At 38.6% G+C, this 20,726-nt stretch overlaps 1 protein-coding gene across 1 annotated transcript in view; it reads left to right on the top strand.

Moving 5' to 3' along the window:
• The window catches only part of Dhc36C (Dynein heavy chain at 36C), a 1,350,914-nt gene that overhangs the window by 96,375 nt on the left and 1,233,813 nt on the right, over positions 1-20,726 (top strand). Inside the window, 1 exon segment of the mRNA XM_090395101.1 lies at positions 12,595-12,736. Within this exon segment, the coding sequence (XP_090251227.1) occupies positions 12,595-12,736 (142 nt within the window).

The raw sequence follows: 20,726 nt of genomic DNA, 5'->3' as shown, positions 1-20,726 counted from the left end.
AGCATTGGGCAGATGAGGGTAATGTTATCTGTGAGAGTCAACATGGATTTGTGAAAGGGCACTCTTGTTTTAGTAATATGCTAGCCTTTTATAATAAAGTTACAAGAACATTAGATGAGGGAAAGGCATATACTGCAATTTTCTTAGACTTAGCGAATGCTTTTGACAGGGTGCCACATGATAAGCTGATATTTAAGTTGCAGCACATGGGGTCTGGATGTCAGATTGGTCAGCTGGATTCAGGATTGGCTGTCTGATAGGTATCAGAGAGTTGTGTATGGGGTGGGAGCAGTTTCAAGGAGGCAGAGGGTTACAAGTGGAGTCCCACAGGGCTCAGTACTGGGACCTATATTGTTTAACCTTTATATCAATGACATTGCCAGTAGATTGAAAGGGGATATTCAGTTGTTTGCGGATGATGCGAAGCTGGGAAGAATTATTAGTAATAGTGCAGATGTGGTAGCCCTGCAAGAGGATTAATAAGCTAGATAGATGGGCAAATGAATGGGGGTTCAGTTTAATGCAACAAAATGTAAGGTCTTGAGGTTTGGAAAACATCGATGGGATGCTGCATATGCTATGGGAGGAGTTATACTGGAGGAAGTAGGGTACACAAGAGATTTGGGGGTTGATGATTGATAGAAACCTGAAATTTAGGGGACATATTGCAAAGGTGGTGAAGGTAACACAGAGGATTGCTGCAATTATGAGAAGGACACTGACCTGCAGAGATAAAAGAGTTATCATTCCATTGTATAAGTCACTGATCAGACCACACTTAGACTATTGTTCTCAGATTTGGTACCCAGGATTTGAAGGGGATAAATTAACTGTGGAAAGGGTAAAAAGACGGATGACAAAGATGGTTTTAGGACTGGGTGTACAATGATAGTTATGAGGATCGGCTGAAGGAATGTGGACTGCAGAGTTTGGTGGATAGAAGAAGGAGAGGTGATATGATTGAGACTTTCAAACTGTTGAGAGGTGGTTACAGGGTTGACATTGGAGAATTCTTTCGCTTGGTTGAACAGCGGGAAGGAGTGATGACAAGAGGACATCCCTGGAAGTTACGAAAGGAAACTGTGAGCAAGAGGGTGAGGAGTGGTTTCTTTGCATGGAGAGTGGTTGAACCATGGAATGCATTGCCTGATGGAGTGGTGAGAGCGAGAACGGTTAATGAGTTTAAGGAGTGGTATGATAGACTTTGTGTTTCTTGGCGGGGGGGGACCTCCCCTCGATGAGTCTTGACAGACTTTATGTTCTTAGGAAGGACCTCCCACGATGAGTCTTTTGACTCCATGGAGGCCTGAATAATAATAATAAAAAAATAATAATAAAACTGGCTAAACAAAAGTTATGAGAGGAATTTGGTAAGAACATAGAAAATAAATATCAAAAAGGTGGCAAGATATTCTGGAGATTGTTGAAGAAGCTCAGAAATGGAAGAAAGACAGCTGTAAAAGTAATTAAAGATGATAACAGTGACATGAAACAGGAGAAAAAAAATTTCCTTGAAATATTGAATAATTACTTCAAAAAATTGCTAAATGAAACAAGCAGTGATGATGACAGCACAGTGTAAAAAAACACTGACCAGGCATACGTTCAGGAATACGTATCCAACTTGAAGTTGAAAAAGCCATCAAAAGCCTGAAATGTGAAAAGACAGCAGGAGTAGATGATATTTGACCAGAAATGCTGAAGTATGGAGGTATAAAAGCCATACAGTGGCTGCACTTCAGAGTTCAGAAGGTCTGGACAGAGGGATGAATTCCTGATGATTGGGGTAGAGCTCTCATACTACCCATATATAAAAAGCAAAATAAAAAACGGAATGTGAGAATTACAGAGGTATTTGATTACTGAGTGTTATCAATAAATTTAGTTTAATACTTTATCCAGGTGTAAGCAAACAAAGTTTGCTCCTGAAGTATCTTCAGGACTGAGGCAACTCATGGTAAAGTTGGATCAAGCTCTCATCACTCCTTTTCTTAGTATCTCCCATAATGCAAAGCACATCTCCTTGCGGACATGTATAATCCTATGCATTAAGGGAAGGGCCACTACTCAGTCCGGTTTCGACCTTTATTGAGGTCTTGTCAGTGGGAGCCAGATCCACAGGTGATGATACCAAGGTGGAAGCAATGGTCGAAAGGTCAAAACCCGTCTGGGTAGTGGTCCTTCCCTTAAATCCATAGCATTATACATGTCCACAAGGAGATGTGCTTTGCATTATGGGAGATACTAAGACAAGGAATGATGAGAGCTTGGTCCATTTTTACCACAAGTTACTTCAGTCCTGAAGATACTTCAGGTGCAAACTTTGTTTGCTTACACTTGGATAAAGGATTAAACTAAATTTATTATAATCTAACCAAGTGGGAAAAAAACTTCCAATATTACTGTATGTTCCTGGTAAGATATGTGCAAATATACTTGAGAAACGGTTGAAAAGGATTGTAGAAGAAAAGCTTGGTGAAGAACAAGCTGGATTCAGGCCAAATAGAGGCTGTCAGGATCAGATTTTCACTTTACGACAGATAGTTGAGAAATCATGGAAATATAACAAAGATCTGTATTTAATTTTTGTCGATCTAGAAAAGGCATATGACAAGGTGCCAAAGAGAAGCTATTCAGAACACTGCAGTTATATGGTGTTATTGGGGCATTATATGAAGCAATACTTAGTGTTTATTTGAGTTGCAAGTCGACAGTTAGAATTGAAGGAAGTACAGGAAGGTGGTTTGATTTTAAATCTGGTGTCAGACAAGGATGTACATTATCCGCTCTGTTATTCATTATCTATATGGATCACATTATGAAGGAAAGTGGTATTAAACTTGATATCAAAATTGGAGATGTTAATGTCAGCTCTTTGCTTTATGCAAATGATGTTATACTTCTAAATAATTCCGCTACAAGTCTGCAAGATTCCTGACTAAATTGAATGAATAAGTGTTGTAATAGATATGGTATGAAGGTCAGCATTAAAAAGACAAAGACAATGAAAATAGGCAGAAGCATTGAAAATATCAGCTGTATTGTGAATGAAGAACCTATAGAACAAGGAAAATATTTCAGCTACTTAGGCATGATCTTTAGTAAAGATGGTAAATTAAATATGGAAATAGACAACAGAATCAACAAAGCCGGTATAGTAGGAAGTCAACTGAATAAATTTATATGGAATAAGAGAGAAATTAGCCAAAACACTAAATTAGCTGTATATAAGACAGTGTTTAAACCAATTTTAACTTATGGGTCTGAGAGCTGGATTAGAAATAAAACACTTGACCAAAGACTAGAGATCACAGATATGAGAGTCCTGAGAAAAATTAGGGGCGTGAACAGATGGCATCAGTGGCAATATCATATTAACTTGACATTGTTAGCATCCAGGAATGTGTTATCAGAACTAATCTCAGGTGGTATGGTCCCTTAAACAGAATGGGAGAGTAGAGATTAGCAAAACAAGTTTTCTCGGCCAGGTTGGAAGGAAAAAGACCCAGAGGAAAACCAAGATATAGGTGGATTGATACAGTAAAAAGTGCCTTAGAAGACAGAAATATAAGATCTGATAATATTGGAGTCTTGACAGGTAACAGACTGATTTGGAGGAAAATTGTAGATAGTAAGTTAGTAATTATGTAAATTTTTCATGTAGTACTATTATATCCTGTAAACCCTTTGAGGGTATATATATCAGGAATTTTATGTTGATGATGATGATACAGGTATCTCCATGGAGTGAGAAATCACATGAGATCCATTATTTACACACTAGCTATTATTCACATAATACCTACCATACCTCTCCTTATACTCATTCACTGACAAAGCACTTACAACTACCTTTTGCAAGCCATTCCATCCATTCACCTTCTTCCAAGCAAAAAATCTACTTTTAACACCCTTGCTAATCGCACTCTTACACAATTTTTATGCTTGACTCCTTTTATGCTTCTATCATGTCACCTCTTTTTTTTGCCTATTAGCTAGATTTTGAAGCCCACAGACCTTCAATCTATTTTCATAGGGAGCATTCCATGGACCTGCCAGAATCTTTGCCATTCACCCCTGGATCCATAGAACCTGAGTGACCAGATCTGCATGCAGTAGTTCAGATGTTGTTTTGCTAAAGTCTTATAATCGGGAACAATAACTTCTATATTCCTGCTTGTTTGTGTTCTTTAATACCCACATAATCTGATGTGTTGTTTTGGCTATTTTTGCACTAAACCCTCTAAACTTCAACTCCCTTCCTCAATTACCCCTAAGTCCCTAGCCTTGTCAGTTTCCTGCTGCTCAGTTCCATCAATATAGTGCACAGCTTATGATCTCTTCTTCTCAAAGTGCATCATCTTACACTTGACCACATTAAGTTGGTAGCCATTTACCTTTGCCCATACTGTTAGTCTAAGTCAGACTTCCTGCAAGATCTCTACATCACCTTCATTTACTATTGCTGTTTCCAGTTTTACATCATCAGCAAACAACTAAATGTTTCAGGTCATATCATTTCCTATATCATTGATATACAAATTCAACAACAGAGGACCAAGCACTGAGTATTCTGGTACATCACTGGTCCTCTGCCTTCTTCTGCACTCAACTCCTCTTTAAACCACTCTTTGATATCTTTCCTTTTAATCCAAATTACCAGATTCATATCCATTCCCATTTGCTTTAGTTTATGCAAGAGTTCCCTGTGGAATCCTGTCAAATGCCTTTGCAAAGTCGAGCATTATCACTGAGTAACCATTTCGCTTATTCAACTCCATTGTCACTTTATTATAAGGAGTAAGCAAATTGCTAAGGCAAGACCTACTTTTGTAAAAGTAGTATGTTTTGCCTTTGTAATATGCAAGAGATGAGTTGTATCTAAACATGACAGGTGCAGGCATTTAGAGAAGTTGTTTTCTAGGAGAGCGAGAGTATTAAGGGAGGGAAACTAAAGTTACGGGTTGGAAGTTTAGCAGGGATGGCCTCATTTGGGGATAGTAGCTCTAAAGATAAGAGGGCGGAGTCTGTGGAGAGTAATAATAGTTATGGGAATACTGATAATGCATTGTTTTTTCTATATACAAATGGCAGGAATATTAGGAATTCAGGAATGAATTTGTTGCATTGAATATCAGTCTAAAGATTATTGGTATCAGCAAAATTTGTTTTACAGAGAAGAATGTTCTTGCATGGATGGGAAATGAAAGATACATATATTTTGGCACAATAGGGAGGCTAAACAGGCATGGTGGAACATTACTTTCAGTGAGTGGTGAGTTTTTCGCCTGTAAGAGTAGACAATCAGAAAGGTGAGAAATGGCACTGAAGACTTGCAGAATGTGATATAAGTCGAGGTAGACAGGACAGCACAGCATATTTAGTGGGATGTTGGTATAAGCCAGGGAATATAGACGCTGATGAGTTTGATATGTGTGATCATTATTGGCAGGGGAGGGGATTTCAAGTATTGCAATATAAATTGGGTATAGGAAACTGAATACAGTAATAAAAAAATAAGAAGAAAGAAAGAAACAATGAAGTAATATGGAAAGTAAATCGCTGGAATTCTTGAGAGACAAAAATCTTAGGGAGCATCTGGTGGAGAGAACAGGAGGATCAAGAGTTTATATTAGGTCATAGCATCAGAGGATCTCATTGTGACTTATATTTTCCTCCATTCAGACTTGGAGGATGAATGCTCATGCAGAAGGTATGAAGATTAAAAGAATTTACAAGAAATTATAAGGCAGTGATTATAATAAAATTTGAAACTTGCTTGGATAGTAGGCATGCCAGCATATTTAGTGGGATGTTGGTATAGGCCAGAGAATATAGATGAGTAGGAAAATTTTGAAGGAAGTAAAATGAGAGCTTTTTAGGAAATGTCAACAAGACCTCTAGATTACATACGACTTTCACTGACTTTGCTTGTAAGAGGCCTTGTTGTTTGGTCTCCAAAGCAAGCTCTCCAGTTTCTGTTCTCCTCCACCTCTGTTTTACAGCAATACTGGCTGTTCTTCTAGGACATGCCAAATACACTTCAGGGTTCCAAATCACTACTCCACTTGTGGATATAGCAGTTAAACAGTTTCACAAGTTAGCCACTGATTGTTGATGACATGTTCTTGAGTCTTTCACCATCCGTGGAAGGTGAAAGACTCATGTCCCACCTCTTTATCTAACTTTTCCTTGTTATCAGCAATGAAGGCCAGCATAACAAAATATAGTTTTTCTGCATATCACAAAAATATTTTGTACAAAAAACAATCCCATAATTACCATAAAAAAATAAAATAAAAAATTCACCCTTAATACCTACAAAAATCATCAGTAATAGTGGGAAAAAAAATTATCACCAATATGAATTACAGCATTCTCATTCTACAGTCAACCTCCTAGCTAATGTCACACACCTTTATACTCAGGCCATGGAAAGATTTGGAGAAACTCATGTTATCGCTCCCAATATTTCTAAGGCATTTGATCGTGTCTGGCACAAACTCTTGAACAAACTTGAAACACTGCAATTGGATTGCTTCCTCTCATCAGATTTCCCCATCAATGCTGGAGTGCCTCGGTGTCTTCCTCCTTTCCATCAATGACCTTTCTCTGACTACAAATCCTATTCACAGCTTCACGATGACAGTACTGTTCATTGTTCGATAAACCCTGCTGTAGTGTAATGTTAGATGCCTCAAGTTCTTCTATAACCAGGGACTTGAACACTGATCTCCTCAACATCTTGAAATGGGGGGTGAAGACAACTTAATAAATTTTAATGCCATAAGAATTCAAGCCTGTCTTATTACCTGCAAGAAAAATCCTACCTCATCCCCTCTCATTTTTGATAATGTTCCAGTTTCCTTTCCAGATCAACTTTCTCTTTTTGGGTTGACTGTAACATCCAGTTTATCTTGACACAAACATATGCTTTGTGTCATTCACATGGCCTCCTTAGCCTCTAAAGAAGCTTAGAGTTCTTTTCCCTTCTAAACATTACTTGTCCTCCTCTCAACTCTTAACACTCTGTAATCTCAGATCCGTCCAACTTGGAGTACTTTTCCCACATTTGGGGTGAAGCACCCAAGACCTCTCCAAGAATTCTTGATGTTATTCAGAAGAGGGCAATCTGCTTAATAGATGATCCTTCCCTCACAGACTCCCTTCAGTCACTTTATCATAGACATCTGTTTCAGTGCTGTGTATTTTCTATGGTACTTTCATGGATATTGCTCCTCTGAATTGGCAGCTACCATTCCTCCACTCTTTTCTCACTATGGAAGAACTAGAGCAGCCACTTGCCAACACCCATACACTGTCCAGCTTCACACACTGGACTAACTTCTCAATTAGCTTCCATCATTCCATCCACCCCCATACTGTTTTTCTCACTGAGTACAATATCCCACTCCAACAAGCTACATTTTTCTCTTTAATTACTTGCCCACACTGTAATGTTATAGATCTTGTGACCTTTCATGTGTGAGGTCAACATTAAAAAAATAATAAATAAAATAAAAAAAAACTTCATCAACATTTATGGCCCTAACAATAATTTAACAATGTACATCGCCACCATCGTTTACATTTGTTCAAACTTGTCTGTTATACCTAATGCATCTCCAACTGACCTCAGCAACTATCATTCACCTCAGCAATTCCAACCCCACTTTACACAATTCTGTACATCAAAAGGACAGTGTGTATGCTTTGTGAGATCTAACATCATATGTTAGAAAGGTCAGTAGAATTTGTCTACAATGATGATGATGATGATGACAGCCACTTTGGTCTCCTTTATTACCTATCTCTAAAGTTTGATTATTTTCTGTAGTCCAAATATCCATCCAGTGAGATCATCATTGGACTTCATTGTCTGCAACTCAGGCTAACTTCCATGCTCCAGTTCCACTAATCAAGCTGATAGTAGCAATGGCAAGATATATGCTAGCAATGACTTAATACATAGTCTATCTTCTGTCCACCAGAATTTCAGATAATCTTCTCCATCATACCAACAGTATGATCTTTGATCTTTCTTAACAGATTCCACCCTGGATATGCTATTGACAGCAGTTCTCCTGTTGGTAACTCACCCCATAACTTCATTGAAGTTTCCTTTACTATTGAACACCCTTTACCCAGCCATTCTTAGTTGTGTGTTCTTCAACATTATAAAGATGCCACATGAGATGATCTCTGTAACTTCTACTTCTTCTTTTCATATTTAGTCTGATTACTGTTCTGTCTCCTATTACATCCAGTTTCTGAACAGTATTCAAACCTTGGTTTTCCAAAACGTATGCTATAGCAATTAAAGAAAATACTTCAGACAAGTTTTTTTTCAAAATATTTTGCACTTGGCCTTGATGGAAATCAAGGCCAAATGCAAAAGTCTAGTCTCTTCATTCTTCACAAAAAGCAGGTTTACTGTTTGTTCCTTTTAAGACATTCCTTCACCTGGATATAGCTACTGACACTGTATAAATCTGAAACATCTTCCAACATTGGAATACTACTGCTCAAAGAATGATGGATGCTCTCAAAGATTACAATCCAGGTAAATGATCCTCACTCAAAAATTCACTCTAATCACTCTCTCTCCCTCCCTCTCAAACAGATATCCTTTTTTCTAGATATTTTCATGGATGTTGATTTGGTGACTTTGCTGCCACTTTTAATCTATTTCATCATGAAAGAATATTTGTTAGCAGCAATGGTAAGTTGTATACCACGAGTGAACAAGAGGACACAATTTGGAGTCAAGTGGATGACAAACAATATTAAACAGAAATTGCATGCGAAAAAGAGGCTGTGGAAGAGATATAAGGAGACAGGAGAAGAGAAGAGAAGATGCATGAAGAGTATGACACAGGCCAGAAGAGTGACTAGTATGGTAAGGAAGATGAAACTGGAATATGAGAGGAGATTAGCCCTAAGATCCAAAGAAAATCCTAGGGAATTTTTTAGATATGTGGCCAGTACGAGGAGAAATGACTGTGGAAGAATGATATTGTGGGATAAAAATGGGAATAGAGTGACTGATGCAGATGACATAGTAGAATTGTTCAATGAACCCTTTATTGGTGCATTTCATCCTGGATGAGTCAGTTTTAATGCTAGCAGGATTGGGCAGGTTCAAGGTTTAGAGATATAGGAGGAGAGTGTGTTTCAAATACTGAGTACTCTGGATGTCAGTAAAGCTGTGGGACTGGATTTTATTTCATCACAAGTTTTGAGAGAATGTGCTAGTGAACTGACAATGCCTTTAACCTGGCTTTTCAATGAAAGTCTGGCTGCAGGAAAGGTGCCCAGGGAATGGAAGGAAGGTAAGATAGTGCCATTGCATAAGGGTGGTTACAGACTGGAAGTGTCTAATTATAGACCAGTTTGTGTGTCATCAGTAATTAGTAAGATCTTGGAGAAAGTACTGAAGGACCATACACAACATTGGGCAAATGAGGGTAATGTTATCTGTGAGAGTCAACATAGATTTGCGAAGGGGCACTCTTGTTTTAGCAATATGCTAGCCTTTTATAATAAAGTTACAAGAACATTAGATGAGGGAAAGGCAAATGAATTCAGTTTAATGCAGCAAAATGTAAGGTCTTGAGGTTTGGGAAACATCGATGGGAGACTGCATACTCTATGGGAGGAGTTATACTGGAGGAAGTAGGGTACACAAGAGATTTGGGGGTTGATGATTGATAGAAACCTGAAATTTAGGGACATATTGCAAAGGTGGTGAAGGTAACACAGAGCATTGCTGCAATAATGAGAAGGACACTGACCTGCAGAGATAAAACAGTTATCATTCTGTTGTATAAGACCCTGATCAGACCACACTTGGACTATTGTTCTCAGATTTGGTCCCCAGGATTTGAAGGGGATAAATTAACTGTGGAAAGGGTACAAAGGCAGATAACAAAGATGGTTTCAGGACCGTACAATGATAGTTTTGAGTATCGGCTGAGGGAATGTGGACTGCAGAGTTTGGTGGATAGAAGAAGGAGAGGTGATATGATTGAGACTTTTAAACTGTTGAGAGGTGGTTACGGGGTTGACACTGGGGAGTTCTTTCGCTTGGTTGAACAGCGGGAAGGAGTGATGACAAGAGGCCGTCCCTGGAAGTTACGAAAGGAAACTGTGAGCAAGAGGGTGAGGAGTGGTTTTTTTGCATGGAGGGTGGTTGAACCATGGAATGCATTGCCTGATGGAGTTGTGAGAGAGAGAGAAAACGGTCAATGAGTTCAAGGAGTGGTATGATAGACTTTGTGTTTCTTAGGGGGCAGGGAATCTCCCCTCGATGAGTTTTGGTAGACTTTGTGTTTCTGAGGAAGGACCTTCCATGATGAGTCTTTTGACTCCATGGAGGCCTGAGTAATAATAATAATAATAATAACTGTTTCAGAACATGAGCAGACTCTTTATGTGAGTCCCACCTGTGAAATGCTCAGGTAAATCTATTATCCATTAATACTGTGGGTGGGCTAAACATCTTAAAAAGTCTGCTCTAAAGACCAAGCTGAAACTTTTTTAAGCCACTTTAGGCCTCTAAATAAGTTGAGTGGATGGTCTCATACAGGCAATGAAAATAATCTCCCAAAAAAATTCATACATATCCACATCAGCAGAGGGATTTGTATCCACCTTATTATTCATTTACTGTTGCCTCTGGTTCAAGAGGCATATCATGTTTAGTGTTGAATGAGGAATATTCTAGCTACTTCTCCATTCCCTGAAAAATTCATTTGACAATGAATACTTTGAAGGCTCTTGCTTTTTTTTTTTTTCTTTTTTTCTTTCTATTTTATCTTCTCAATCTCAGTAGCATCATTTATATTAGCTTGGTAGTTTTGTAATTCCTTTATTTATCTCACCTTTTTTTTAAGTTTCTTATATTGATGGTAGCTCTGTTCAATTTTTTTGAGTTTGAGATTGTTCAGCGGCTGACTTGTCACTGTTCATCTCCCCTGACATAAACAGGAGGGTTGGATACCTCCTGTGCAGGGCCCTATATCACATGATATCTAGTTATGTTTTATCCTCTTAATATGCATCTCAGCCAATAGGGAATGCTTACTGTGTTGACAAAATTATTTGGACACCTAGTTGTGGTAAAAAAAAATTCATTTTAATTACATTTCTAGTATCTAGTGGGGCCACCTATGGCCGGAATGATAGCAGCTACCTTTGGAAAATGCTTTCAACCAATTTCTGATATACCACAACAGAAATATTCTTCCATTCCTTGTGCAAAGCTACTCCCGTTGTGGATGCTGATGATGGCTGCTTTGGTCTAGAGTGAATTTGGCATTCTAATTCATCCCAAAAATGTTTGATGGGGGTTGAAGTCTGGACTCTGAGCCAGCCAGTCCAACACTTCAACATTGTTTTGTGGAAACCAGTCTCGGACATCTATGGAGTGTTGTCATACTGAAACATGCAAGGGTCACTGCTGAAATATTTCCATAGCATCAGAAGCATGAAGTTGTCCAGGTTGTCATCAGACGTCATGGTTTTTGGGCATGTCCATCAATGGACCAAGTCCCATTCAACTGAAAACACCCCACCCCATACCATTACCGAGCTTCCACTAAACTTGACAGTTGGAATGATGCAGTCCTGCCAGAACCATCCTCTGGGTAATCCAAACATGACCATCAGAGTGAAACATTTAGAAGCATAATTCATTGCTCATCATAACCCTTTTCCAGTCATCTGTGGTCCAGGAATGGTGTGAAAGACACCAGTCCAAATGCCTTTTGGCATTGTGTAGCTTGTTCACAGCAGCTCTGCCAACAACCAACCTAAGGAATGCAACTCTCTGTGGACAGCATCCCAGACATCATCAACGGTGGACCTGACAAATGTCCCTGCAACATTTTCCAGGTTAACTGCCAGGTCTGCCACTGATGATGTCTGGAATGCTCAAACATTTTGAGACAGAGCTCATTAATCTCGGTCAGTGAGTATTGTGGCCTCCAAGGCATTTTCCCCACTGTGGTAGCACCATCACCTTTCCATCTATGAATGATATAAGCAACGGGGGATTTTGGTGAGATAGGTAAATGTCACAGACAGAAAGACCACTAATGTGACACCTAATTACCATTGCACATTGGAAGTCTGTCAGTTCAGCTGAACATAGCATCTTGACATTGAGTATAAGTCAAAATGCAACATATCTCATCTTTTATTACCAGACTTACACAGACACTCCCTGAATATTTGCATGTGGCAGGATCTGAAATTTGCATGGCATATAAGGTGTCCAAATACGTTTGTTAATATTGTGTATTTGCTTTGGCTAAGCCCAAAATTGCTGGTTTGTCTTCATTCAGTCACCGTCCAAACCATTTATAAGCAGGCAAAAATTGGACATGGAATTATAAGCCATAAGTAGTTCTCCAAATATAGACTATAGACATTGGTTCAGATATGGCATTTCCCACTTACTTGCAAAAGCTTAAATATGTGTTGTTGACTTATGTTATTCAAATTATTTCAGAAATTTTTTCTAATTAAAATAATTTATTTTAACTGGTAAAATGATCATTGTATATATTGAATGTATTATTTATATTTCAGACGATTTAATACAGTGGACAAAAACTGGAGGGATATTATGAAACTTGCTATTCAGGACAAGCATGTTCTTATGGTTATAAAAATTGATAAACTTCTGGAGCGGCTGAAAAAGTGCAACGAATTACTAGATCTTATCCAGAAGGTAACTAATTTTTTATTAGATCAGTCTTAGAAGAATAAATTTGGTTTCTGTATGCATTAGTATTGTAATAGTAAAGAAAACATTTTAAGGTATGTAGTTCAAATTGTGGTTAATTTTGTGCATTTTTGTTTATATCTTGAATAGTTAATTATTACTGCTGATGCTTCTTTGAAATATCTTTCCATTCAAAATTTTGTGTGATGTGCAAGCATACTGCTGATAACATTATGGTCAGACATGGTCAACAATTTTGCTATAATGATGTGGATAGGATAACTGTGTGTTAATGATACAAAATTTAGGCTAGAAAGATGCTTCAATATAGTATCTTAGAAAATAATTAACTATAAACAAAACAAAAATGCTTAGATAAAAATTGTTCAGAATCTAGGCTGTGCAGCTTCATCTAATTCTACTTACCTTCCTTTTCACCCACAACAGTAATTAAGTAATTATTCAAAAGTAGCTTCCATTCTGAATGCCTCCAACACAATATTTGCCCTTTAGTTGGAAAGACCTGGATTTAAATCCCAAGATAATAAAAATCTTTATAAGGACTTTTGAACTGGAGGTGAATTAGTTGGTCTGATTTTTTGAAATATAAATCCTACCTAATGAAAGGCTGCTAGCATGCGGTGCATTAGTAGTTAGGCTGAGGCTTAGGTAATCCGGAGACCCTGGTTTAAAGATCAAACACAGAACTTTTTCAAGCCACTTCATGGCTTCAGTTAGCATGGTGATGATTATCTCAACACCAGATGATGCAATTCACCTATTACCTAAAGCAATTTACTAATATGTGTCCACAGTGGGCTTTGAACTTGTGAACCTAACCTGTAGCCTCCTAATTGGAGGACAGATAAATTAACTGTTTAACTAACCAACTAGTTATTGCAAGATGTTCACAAAAGCAAGCAAAGGGAAACTAATGCAGTTACTGACAAATGAAAAAAAAAACAAAAAAACAAACTTAATTCAGCTGATTATAGGTCAGCAAGGAGGACCGCTACTTAGCCAGAGCAAAACTTGCAATTCCACTCAATATCAAGCATTCAACTTGTAATACAGAACTTTAGGTCTGAATGCTTACCCTTCATTTTTCTTTATTGTTGTTATTATTGTATTTTTTAAATGAATATAAAGAGTTTATTTCTTATTGTGGTTGCTTGGTTTCTTGGTTTAATTTTATTTTTTAGTTTTAATACTATAAGATATTTGGTAAAACATGGAAATTAAATATCAGGAAGGAGGTAAAATATTCTGGAAGCTAATGCAAAAATCATAGAAAGGAGAAAATAGTATTGTAAAAGGAATCAAAGATGATAAAGATGATTGAACTGAAGATATTTTAGATGTCTGGAGTAATTACTTTGAAAGACTTGAATGAAGCAAGCAGTGACAGAACAGTAGTAGAAAATATTTAAAAGGAATGCGAACAGGACTACTTTTTGATACTTGAGGTAGAAATAGCTATCAAAAACCTTAAATGTAGAAAGACCAAAAATGCTCAAATATTGAGATATAAAAGTTTTGTATTGGTTACATTGTATAATTCAGCTGAGTGACTGTGGAAGTTTAGGAGATGGTTTTGTTTGGGAGAGTGAATTTAGATTAAGAGTGACTGACCTGCAGCGGGAGATAGATGAGTTGAAAGAGGAGGTGGAATGTCTAGTGAATGAGAGCAGAAGTATGAAAGATAAGATTAGGAGAATGGAAGAGATGAATGCAAGGCGAATCAGAGTAGGAGAGAGAGAGAATTTAAGGAGTATGAGTGAGAGGTATGGGGGTGCTAGAAGAGGAGAGATTGGAAACAGTAGAAGAGAAGGAATGAGAGAGAGGTATGGGAATGCTAGCAGACGAGAGGATGAAAACAGTAGGAGAGACGGAATGAGAGAGAGATATGGAAGTGCTAGAAGAGGAGAGAATGGAAACGGTAGGAGAGATGGAATGAGAGAGAGGTATGGGAATGCTAGAAGACGAGCGGATGGAAACACTAGTAGGAGAGACAGAATGAGAGAGGGATATGGAAGTGCTAGAAGTGGAGAAAATGGAAACAGTAGGAGAGAGGGAATGAGAGAGATGTATGGGAGTGCTAGAAGAGGAGAGAATGGAAACAGTAGAAGAGAGAGGTATGGGAATGAAAGAAGAGGAGAGAATGGAAACAATAGGAGCGATGGAATGGTAAGAGGTATAATGTATGGTGACTCAATGATCCGTGGTGTTCAGGATAGGATGCGTGAGGAGTGTTTGCCAGGAGGAACAATAGAAAGGGTGGCTATGGCAATTAAGAGAAGTGAAAGGGTGGATGAGATGATTGTGATGGTAGGAACGAATGACTTGAGTGGTAATGTAAGTCGGGCAGCGAGAGATATGAGATTTTTGCTTGAGACTGTACGGAAGAAGACAGAGAGAGGAAAAATAGTGTGCGTGTTGCCTAGGTATGATAATGATGAGCTGAGCAGAAGAGCGGTGATATTGAATGGCATAATAGCGAGAATGTGTGACAAGAGAGGACTGGTATATGTGGATGCTTGGAGTGCGTTTGAGGAAAGAGAGGAGTTGTTTGCGAGAGACCGTTTGCATTTGAATGAGGAAGGACGTAGGCATCTGGAGAGATTGCTGTTCTGAACGAGTCAGTGTGTCCCAGGGAGGATGATAGCAGGGGTGGCCTCTTGTGGGAATGGATACTTGGGAGAAGGGAGACAATGTCAGGTAAGACTGAGCCCAGTGGAGTCTAGAAGGGATAATGCTGGGTATAGAAACAATGGCATTTATATGCTGTATACTAATGCCAGGAGTATCCGGAATAAGGGAGAGGAATTGGTGGCGCAGATAGCATCAGCCTGGCCAAAAATTATTGCGATCACTGAGACGTGGTTGACAGAATTGGATATAAAAACAGGAATAGAAGTCACTGGGTATAGCATTTTTCGCCAGGATAGGAGGGGAAAGCGTGGTGGTGGGGTGCTGCTTATGATAAGTGATGACCTATGTCCTCTAAGAGTGGAAAATTTGGAAGGTAGTGAGACAAAGGATTTTGAGAGCGTATGGTGTGAGGTAGAGGTAGGCAAGACAGGATATTTAGTGGGGTGTTGCTACAGACCCAGGAGCACAGAGGATGGGGACCAGGAGATGTTTAGACAGCTAAGTTTGGCAAGTGCAAGAAGAATGATTGTTATGGGAGATTTTAACTTCAGTAGTATAAATTGGAGAGAGGAAGATGCATGTAACAATAGGGGAATGGAATTTCTAGAATTCTTGAGGGACAAATGTCTTAGGCAACATGTAACAGAGGGAACAAGAGGTTCAAAAATTTTGGATTTGGTTATAGCATCAGAAGAGTTGATAATAACTGAGTTGACGTCTCTCCCACCAGTTGGAGAGAGTGACCATATGGTTTTGACTTGGAAAATGAATAGACATGCAGGAGTATCAAAGAGACGGGAACTTATGTGGAATTATAAGGCAGGTGATTATAATAGTCTTAGATGTCAACTTCGGGAAGTTTCATGGAGGGAGGAATTGGAAGGCCGGGATATCACCAGTGCGTGGGAAATTGTGAAAGAATATTTGTTATCAGCAATGGTAAGTTGTATACCACGAGTGAAGAAGAGGGCGCAATTTGGAGTAAAGTGGATGACAAACAATATTAAACAGGAATTGCATGCGAAAAAGAGGCTATGGAAGAGATATAAGGAGACAGGTGAAGAGATGCATGAGGAATATAAGACACAGGCCAGAAGAGTGACTCGTGTGGTAAGGAAAGCGAAACTGGAATATGAGAGGAGATTGGCCCTAAGATCCAAAGAAAATCCTAGGGAATTTTTTAGCTATGTGGCCAGTAGGAGGAGAAATGACTGTGGAAGAATGATATTGTGGGATAAAAATGGGAATAGAGTGACTGATGCAGAGGACATAGTGGAATTGTTCAATGAACACTTTATTGGAGTATTTCATCCTAGAGGAGTCAGTTTTAATGCTAGAGGGATAGGACTGGTACGAGGCTGGAGGTACAGGAGGAGAGTGTGTTTCAGATACTGAGTACTCTGGATGTCAGTAAAGCTGTGGCACTGGATGGTATTTCGCCACGAGTTTTGAGAGAATGTGCTAGGGAATTGACAATACCTTTAACGTGGCTTTTCAATGAAAGTCTGGCTTTGGCAAAGGTGCCCAGGGAATGGAAGGAAGGTAAGATAGTGCCATTGCATAAGGGTGGTAACAGACTGGAAGTGTCTAATTATAGGCCAGTCTGTGTGTCATCAGTAGTTGTTAAGATCTTGGAGAAAGTAGTGAGGGACCGTGTACAGCATTGGGCAGATGAGGGTAATGTTATCTGTGAGAATCAACATGGATTTGTGAAAGGACGCTCTTGTTTTAGCAATATGCTAGCCTTTTATAATAAAGTTACAAGAGCATTAGATGAGGGAAAGGCATATACTGCAATTTTCTTAGACTTGGCGAAGGCATTTGACAGGGTGCCACATGATAAGCTGATATTTAAGTTGCAGCACATGGGTCTGGATGTCAGATTGGTCAACTGGATTCAGGATTGGCTGTCTGATAGGTATCAGAGAGTTGTGTATGGTGGAGCAGTTTCCAGGAGGCAGAGGGTTACAAGTGGGGTCCCACAGGGCTCAGTACTAGGACCTATATTGTTTAACCTTTATATCAATGACATAGCCAGTGGATTGCAGGGGGATATTCAGTTGTTTGCGGATGATGCGAAGCTTGGAAGGATTATTAGTAATAGTGCAGATGTGGTAGCCCTGCAAGAGGATTTAAATAAGCTAGATAGATGGGCAAATGAATGGGGGTGTCAGTTTAATGCAGCAAAATGTAAGGTCTTGAGGTTTGGGAAACATCGATGGGATGCTGCATACTCTATGGGAGGAGTTATACTGGAGGAAGTAGGGGAGACAAGAGATCTGGGGTTGATGATTGATAGAAACCTGAAGTTTAGGGGACATATTGCAAAGGTGGTGAAGGTAACACAGAGGATTGCTGCTATTATGAGAAGGACACTGACCTGCAGAGATAAGAGGGTTATCATTCCGTTGTATAAGTCTCTGATCAGACCACACTTGGACTATTGTTCTCAGATTTGGTCCCCAGGATTTGAAGGGGATAAATTAACCGTGGAAAGGATACAAAGACGGATGACAAAGATGGTTTCAGGGCTGTACAAGGATAGTTATGAGGATCGGCTTAGAGAATGTGGACTGCAGAGTTTGGTGGATAGAAGAAGGAGAGGTGATATGATTGAGACTTTTAAACTGTTGAGAGGTGGTTACAGGGTTGACACTGGGGAGTTCTTTCGCTTGGTTGATCAGCGGGAAGGAGTGATGACAAGAGGCCATCCCTGGAAGTTACGAAAGGAAACTGTGAGCAAGAGGGTAAGGAGTGGTTTCTTTGTGTGGAGGGTGGTTGAGCCGTGGAATGCATTGCCTGATGGAGTGGTGGGAGCGAGAACGGTCAGTGGTTTAAGGAGTGGTATGATAAACTTTGTGTTTCTCAGGGGGGGACTTCCCCTCGATGAGTCTTGACAGACTTTATGTCTTAGAAAGGACCTCCCTCGATGAGTCTTTTGACTCCTTGGAGGCCTGAATAATAATAATAATAATAATAATAATAATTCAAAACGCCTGGTTAGAAGGTAGAATTCCAGATGATTGGAGTAAAGCTCTCATGGTTCCCATCTGTAAAAAGGACAATAAAGCTGAATGCAGAATTATAGAGGAATTTCTGTACTGAATGTTCCACATAAGATTTATGCAAATATACTTGACAAGAGGCTAAGAAAAACTATGGAAGAGAAACTTGGAGAAGAATAATTTGGGTTTGAGCCCAATAGAGGGTATCAGAATCAGATTTTCACTTTATGACAAATAGTTGGGAAATCTTGGAAATATAATAAGGAAATATACTTATCTGATTTGTAGATCTGGAAAAAGGCATATGACTAGGTGCATAATGAAAAGCTTTTCAAAAGGCTACAGTTATATGGTGTAAATGGACCATAATAGCACAGTCAAGTAGTTATCAGGATATATTCCTCACAGAAATCATCCATTCCAACCTTGATTAACACTTTGCTATCAGCTCTGTAAGTGAAGCACCTGCCTAATTTTTATATTATCTGTTCAGTTTATTCTACGTCTGTAACCTTTTTAGTTTCTGGAGTAAGTCCTTCATGAACTTGCATTGAGAGACCATTAGTTCTGTAAAGCCTTATCACCACCGTTATGCACTGGAACAATTTTACACTCCTTCCACTCCCTTGGAACCCATGCTATTGTAAGAATTATTAAACAGGCATGCTAAGGCTACTGCCAACTCCTTGGAACATTTCCTTAAGATGTGTGGTGACATGTCATCAAATCCTATTGTCTTACTGACATCAAGTTTATTTATTTTCTCAAATACCTCACAATTAAGCCATCCTCTCTCACATCTTCTGCACTTAAGTTCCTCATGATTCCATTCTGATCAGGATGGAATACCTCAACAATGTCTTCTGCAGCTGTTACCATTCTACCACTTTCATCCATTAACATCATCTTATCATGATATTCTTCTTTCTACTAGCCACATATCTAAAAAAACTCTAGGGTTTTCTTCACCTGATTTGTCAATTTCTGCTCTTATTGAACTTTTGTTTTCCTTACTAACCGAGTCACTCTCCTTGCTTGTTCTTTATACTCTTCATGTAACTGATTATTACCATTGTTCATCTTGTGCTGCCTCCAAAGTACCTTCTTCTTCTTCTTCCGGATTTCATTCTTAAGCTCCTCATTCATCCATTTTCACCTACCATATTCAGCCTTTTGTCATTTGGAATACATTCACACATTGATGCTGTTATATATTTCTTTGTCTGTTCCCAAGTAGCATATATTATCCTTACCACTCAAATTTCATTCCATGCTATAGCTCCAAGCAGTCTCCTAAGCTTGTCCTAATCACCAGTCTTATAATTATATATATATCCTTTCCTCACAAAAGTCTTCATTTAAATGCCTAGGCATTTAAACTGACCAACTTCTACAAATATATCATCAAGAAGGATTTTTTCAGTTTCTGTTTCAGCACTTCTCTCTTGGTCAGACATGTAGATATTTGTCATTGTTTTTGATTTTTGGGTTCTTATGGTTAGGCCATATTTTTTAAGAGTAAGCTAACTTTATGGTGATTTCCTGAACATGTAATTTTTCTGCTCAGAGATCAATATCAATAGAAAACGTTAGGTGCTTTATTCTTCTTCTTCCTACTGTTACTCCGGTATCACAATACTGAAATGACAGTAATTCTCTAGGTCTTCATTTACAACATATTTGTGGAAACAGTTAAATGACATTGGTGGTAATTTGCACCCCTGTCACACTCTATGCTCATTGGAATGGGAGTGCTATAATTCCCCTTGATTTCAATCATCATTTCAGAAGATGAATACAGTGATTCAATCAATCATATTTGCTGTCTATTCCATAATGTTTCAGAATTTTTCAAAGAGCATTATTCCAAATAGAATCAAAGGCTTTTTGCAGGTCAATAAAATTATGACACATTACTTTATTATGTTCTATGTATTTTTCTCCAATGATATGGAATGTAAATATATGGTCAACTGTAGTCCTGTTCTTTCTAAATTCAGCCTAGAAGTCTGGAAAACTGGATTAATTTTTACTTTAATATGCGAGAGTAACATGTCCAAAAAATATTTTCTTGGATGGTTGACGAGGTTAATTGTGCTAAAATGATTGCATTTTTTTGCTACTTCCTTTCTTTGGAATGAGAATGAGAATCAGTCTTTTGACCAGATCTCAATGTTCCAGATCTGCTGGCAAAATAAGTGCGCTATCAATAGGTTCTCCGATTTCTTTGAGTATGATGCAATATTGTTAATTCCTGCTGTTTTTTTCCTGTTTTTGATCTTAAGATGACTCGATGACTCTTTCTACTTCCTCCCTAAGTATAGCACAATTACTATTCT

Source organism: Typopeltis vanoorti, chromosome 7 (genome assembly GCF_054136105.1).
Source record: "Typopeltis vanoorti isolate ZY-2024b chromosome 7, IOZ_Tvanoo_1.0, whole genome shotgun sequence".
Taxonomy (NCBI): Eukaryota; Metazoa; Arthropoda; class Arachnida; order Uropygi; family Thelyphonidae; genus Typopeltis; species Typopeltis vanoorti.
The sequence above is the reverse complement of the archived record's forward strand: the minus strand, read 5'-3'. Positions and strand labels throughout refer to the sequence as shown.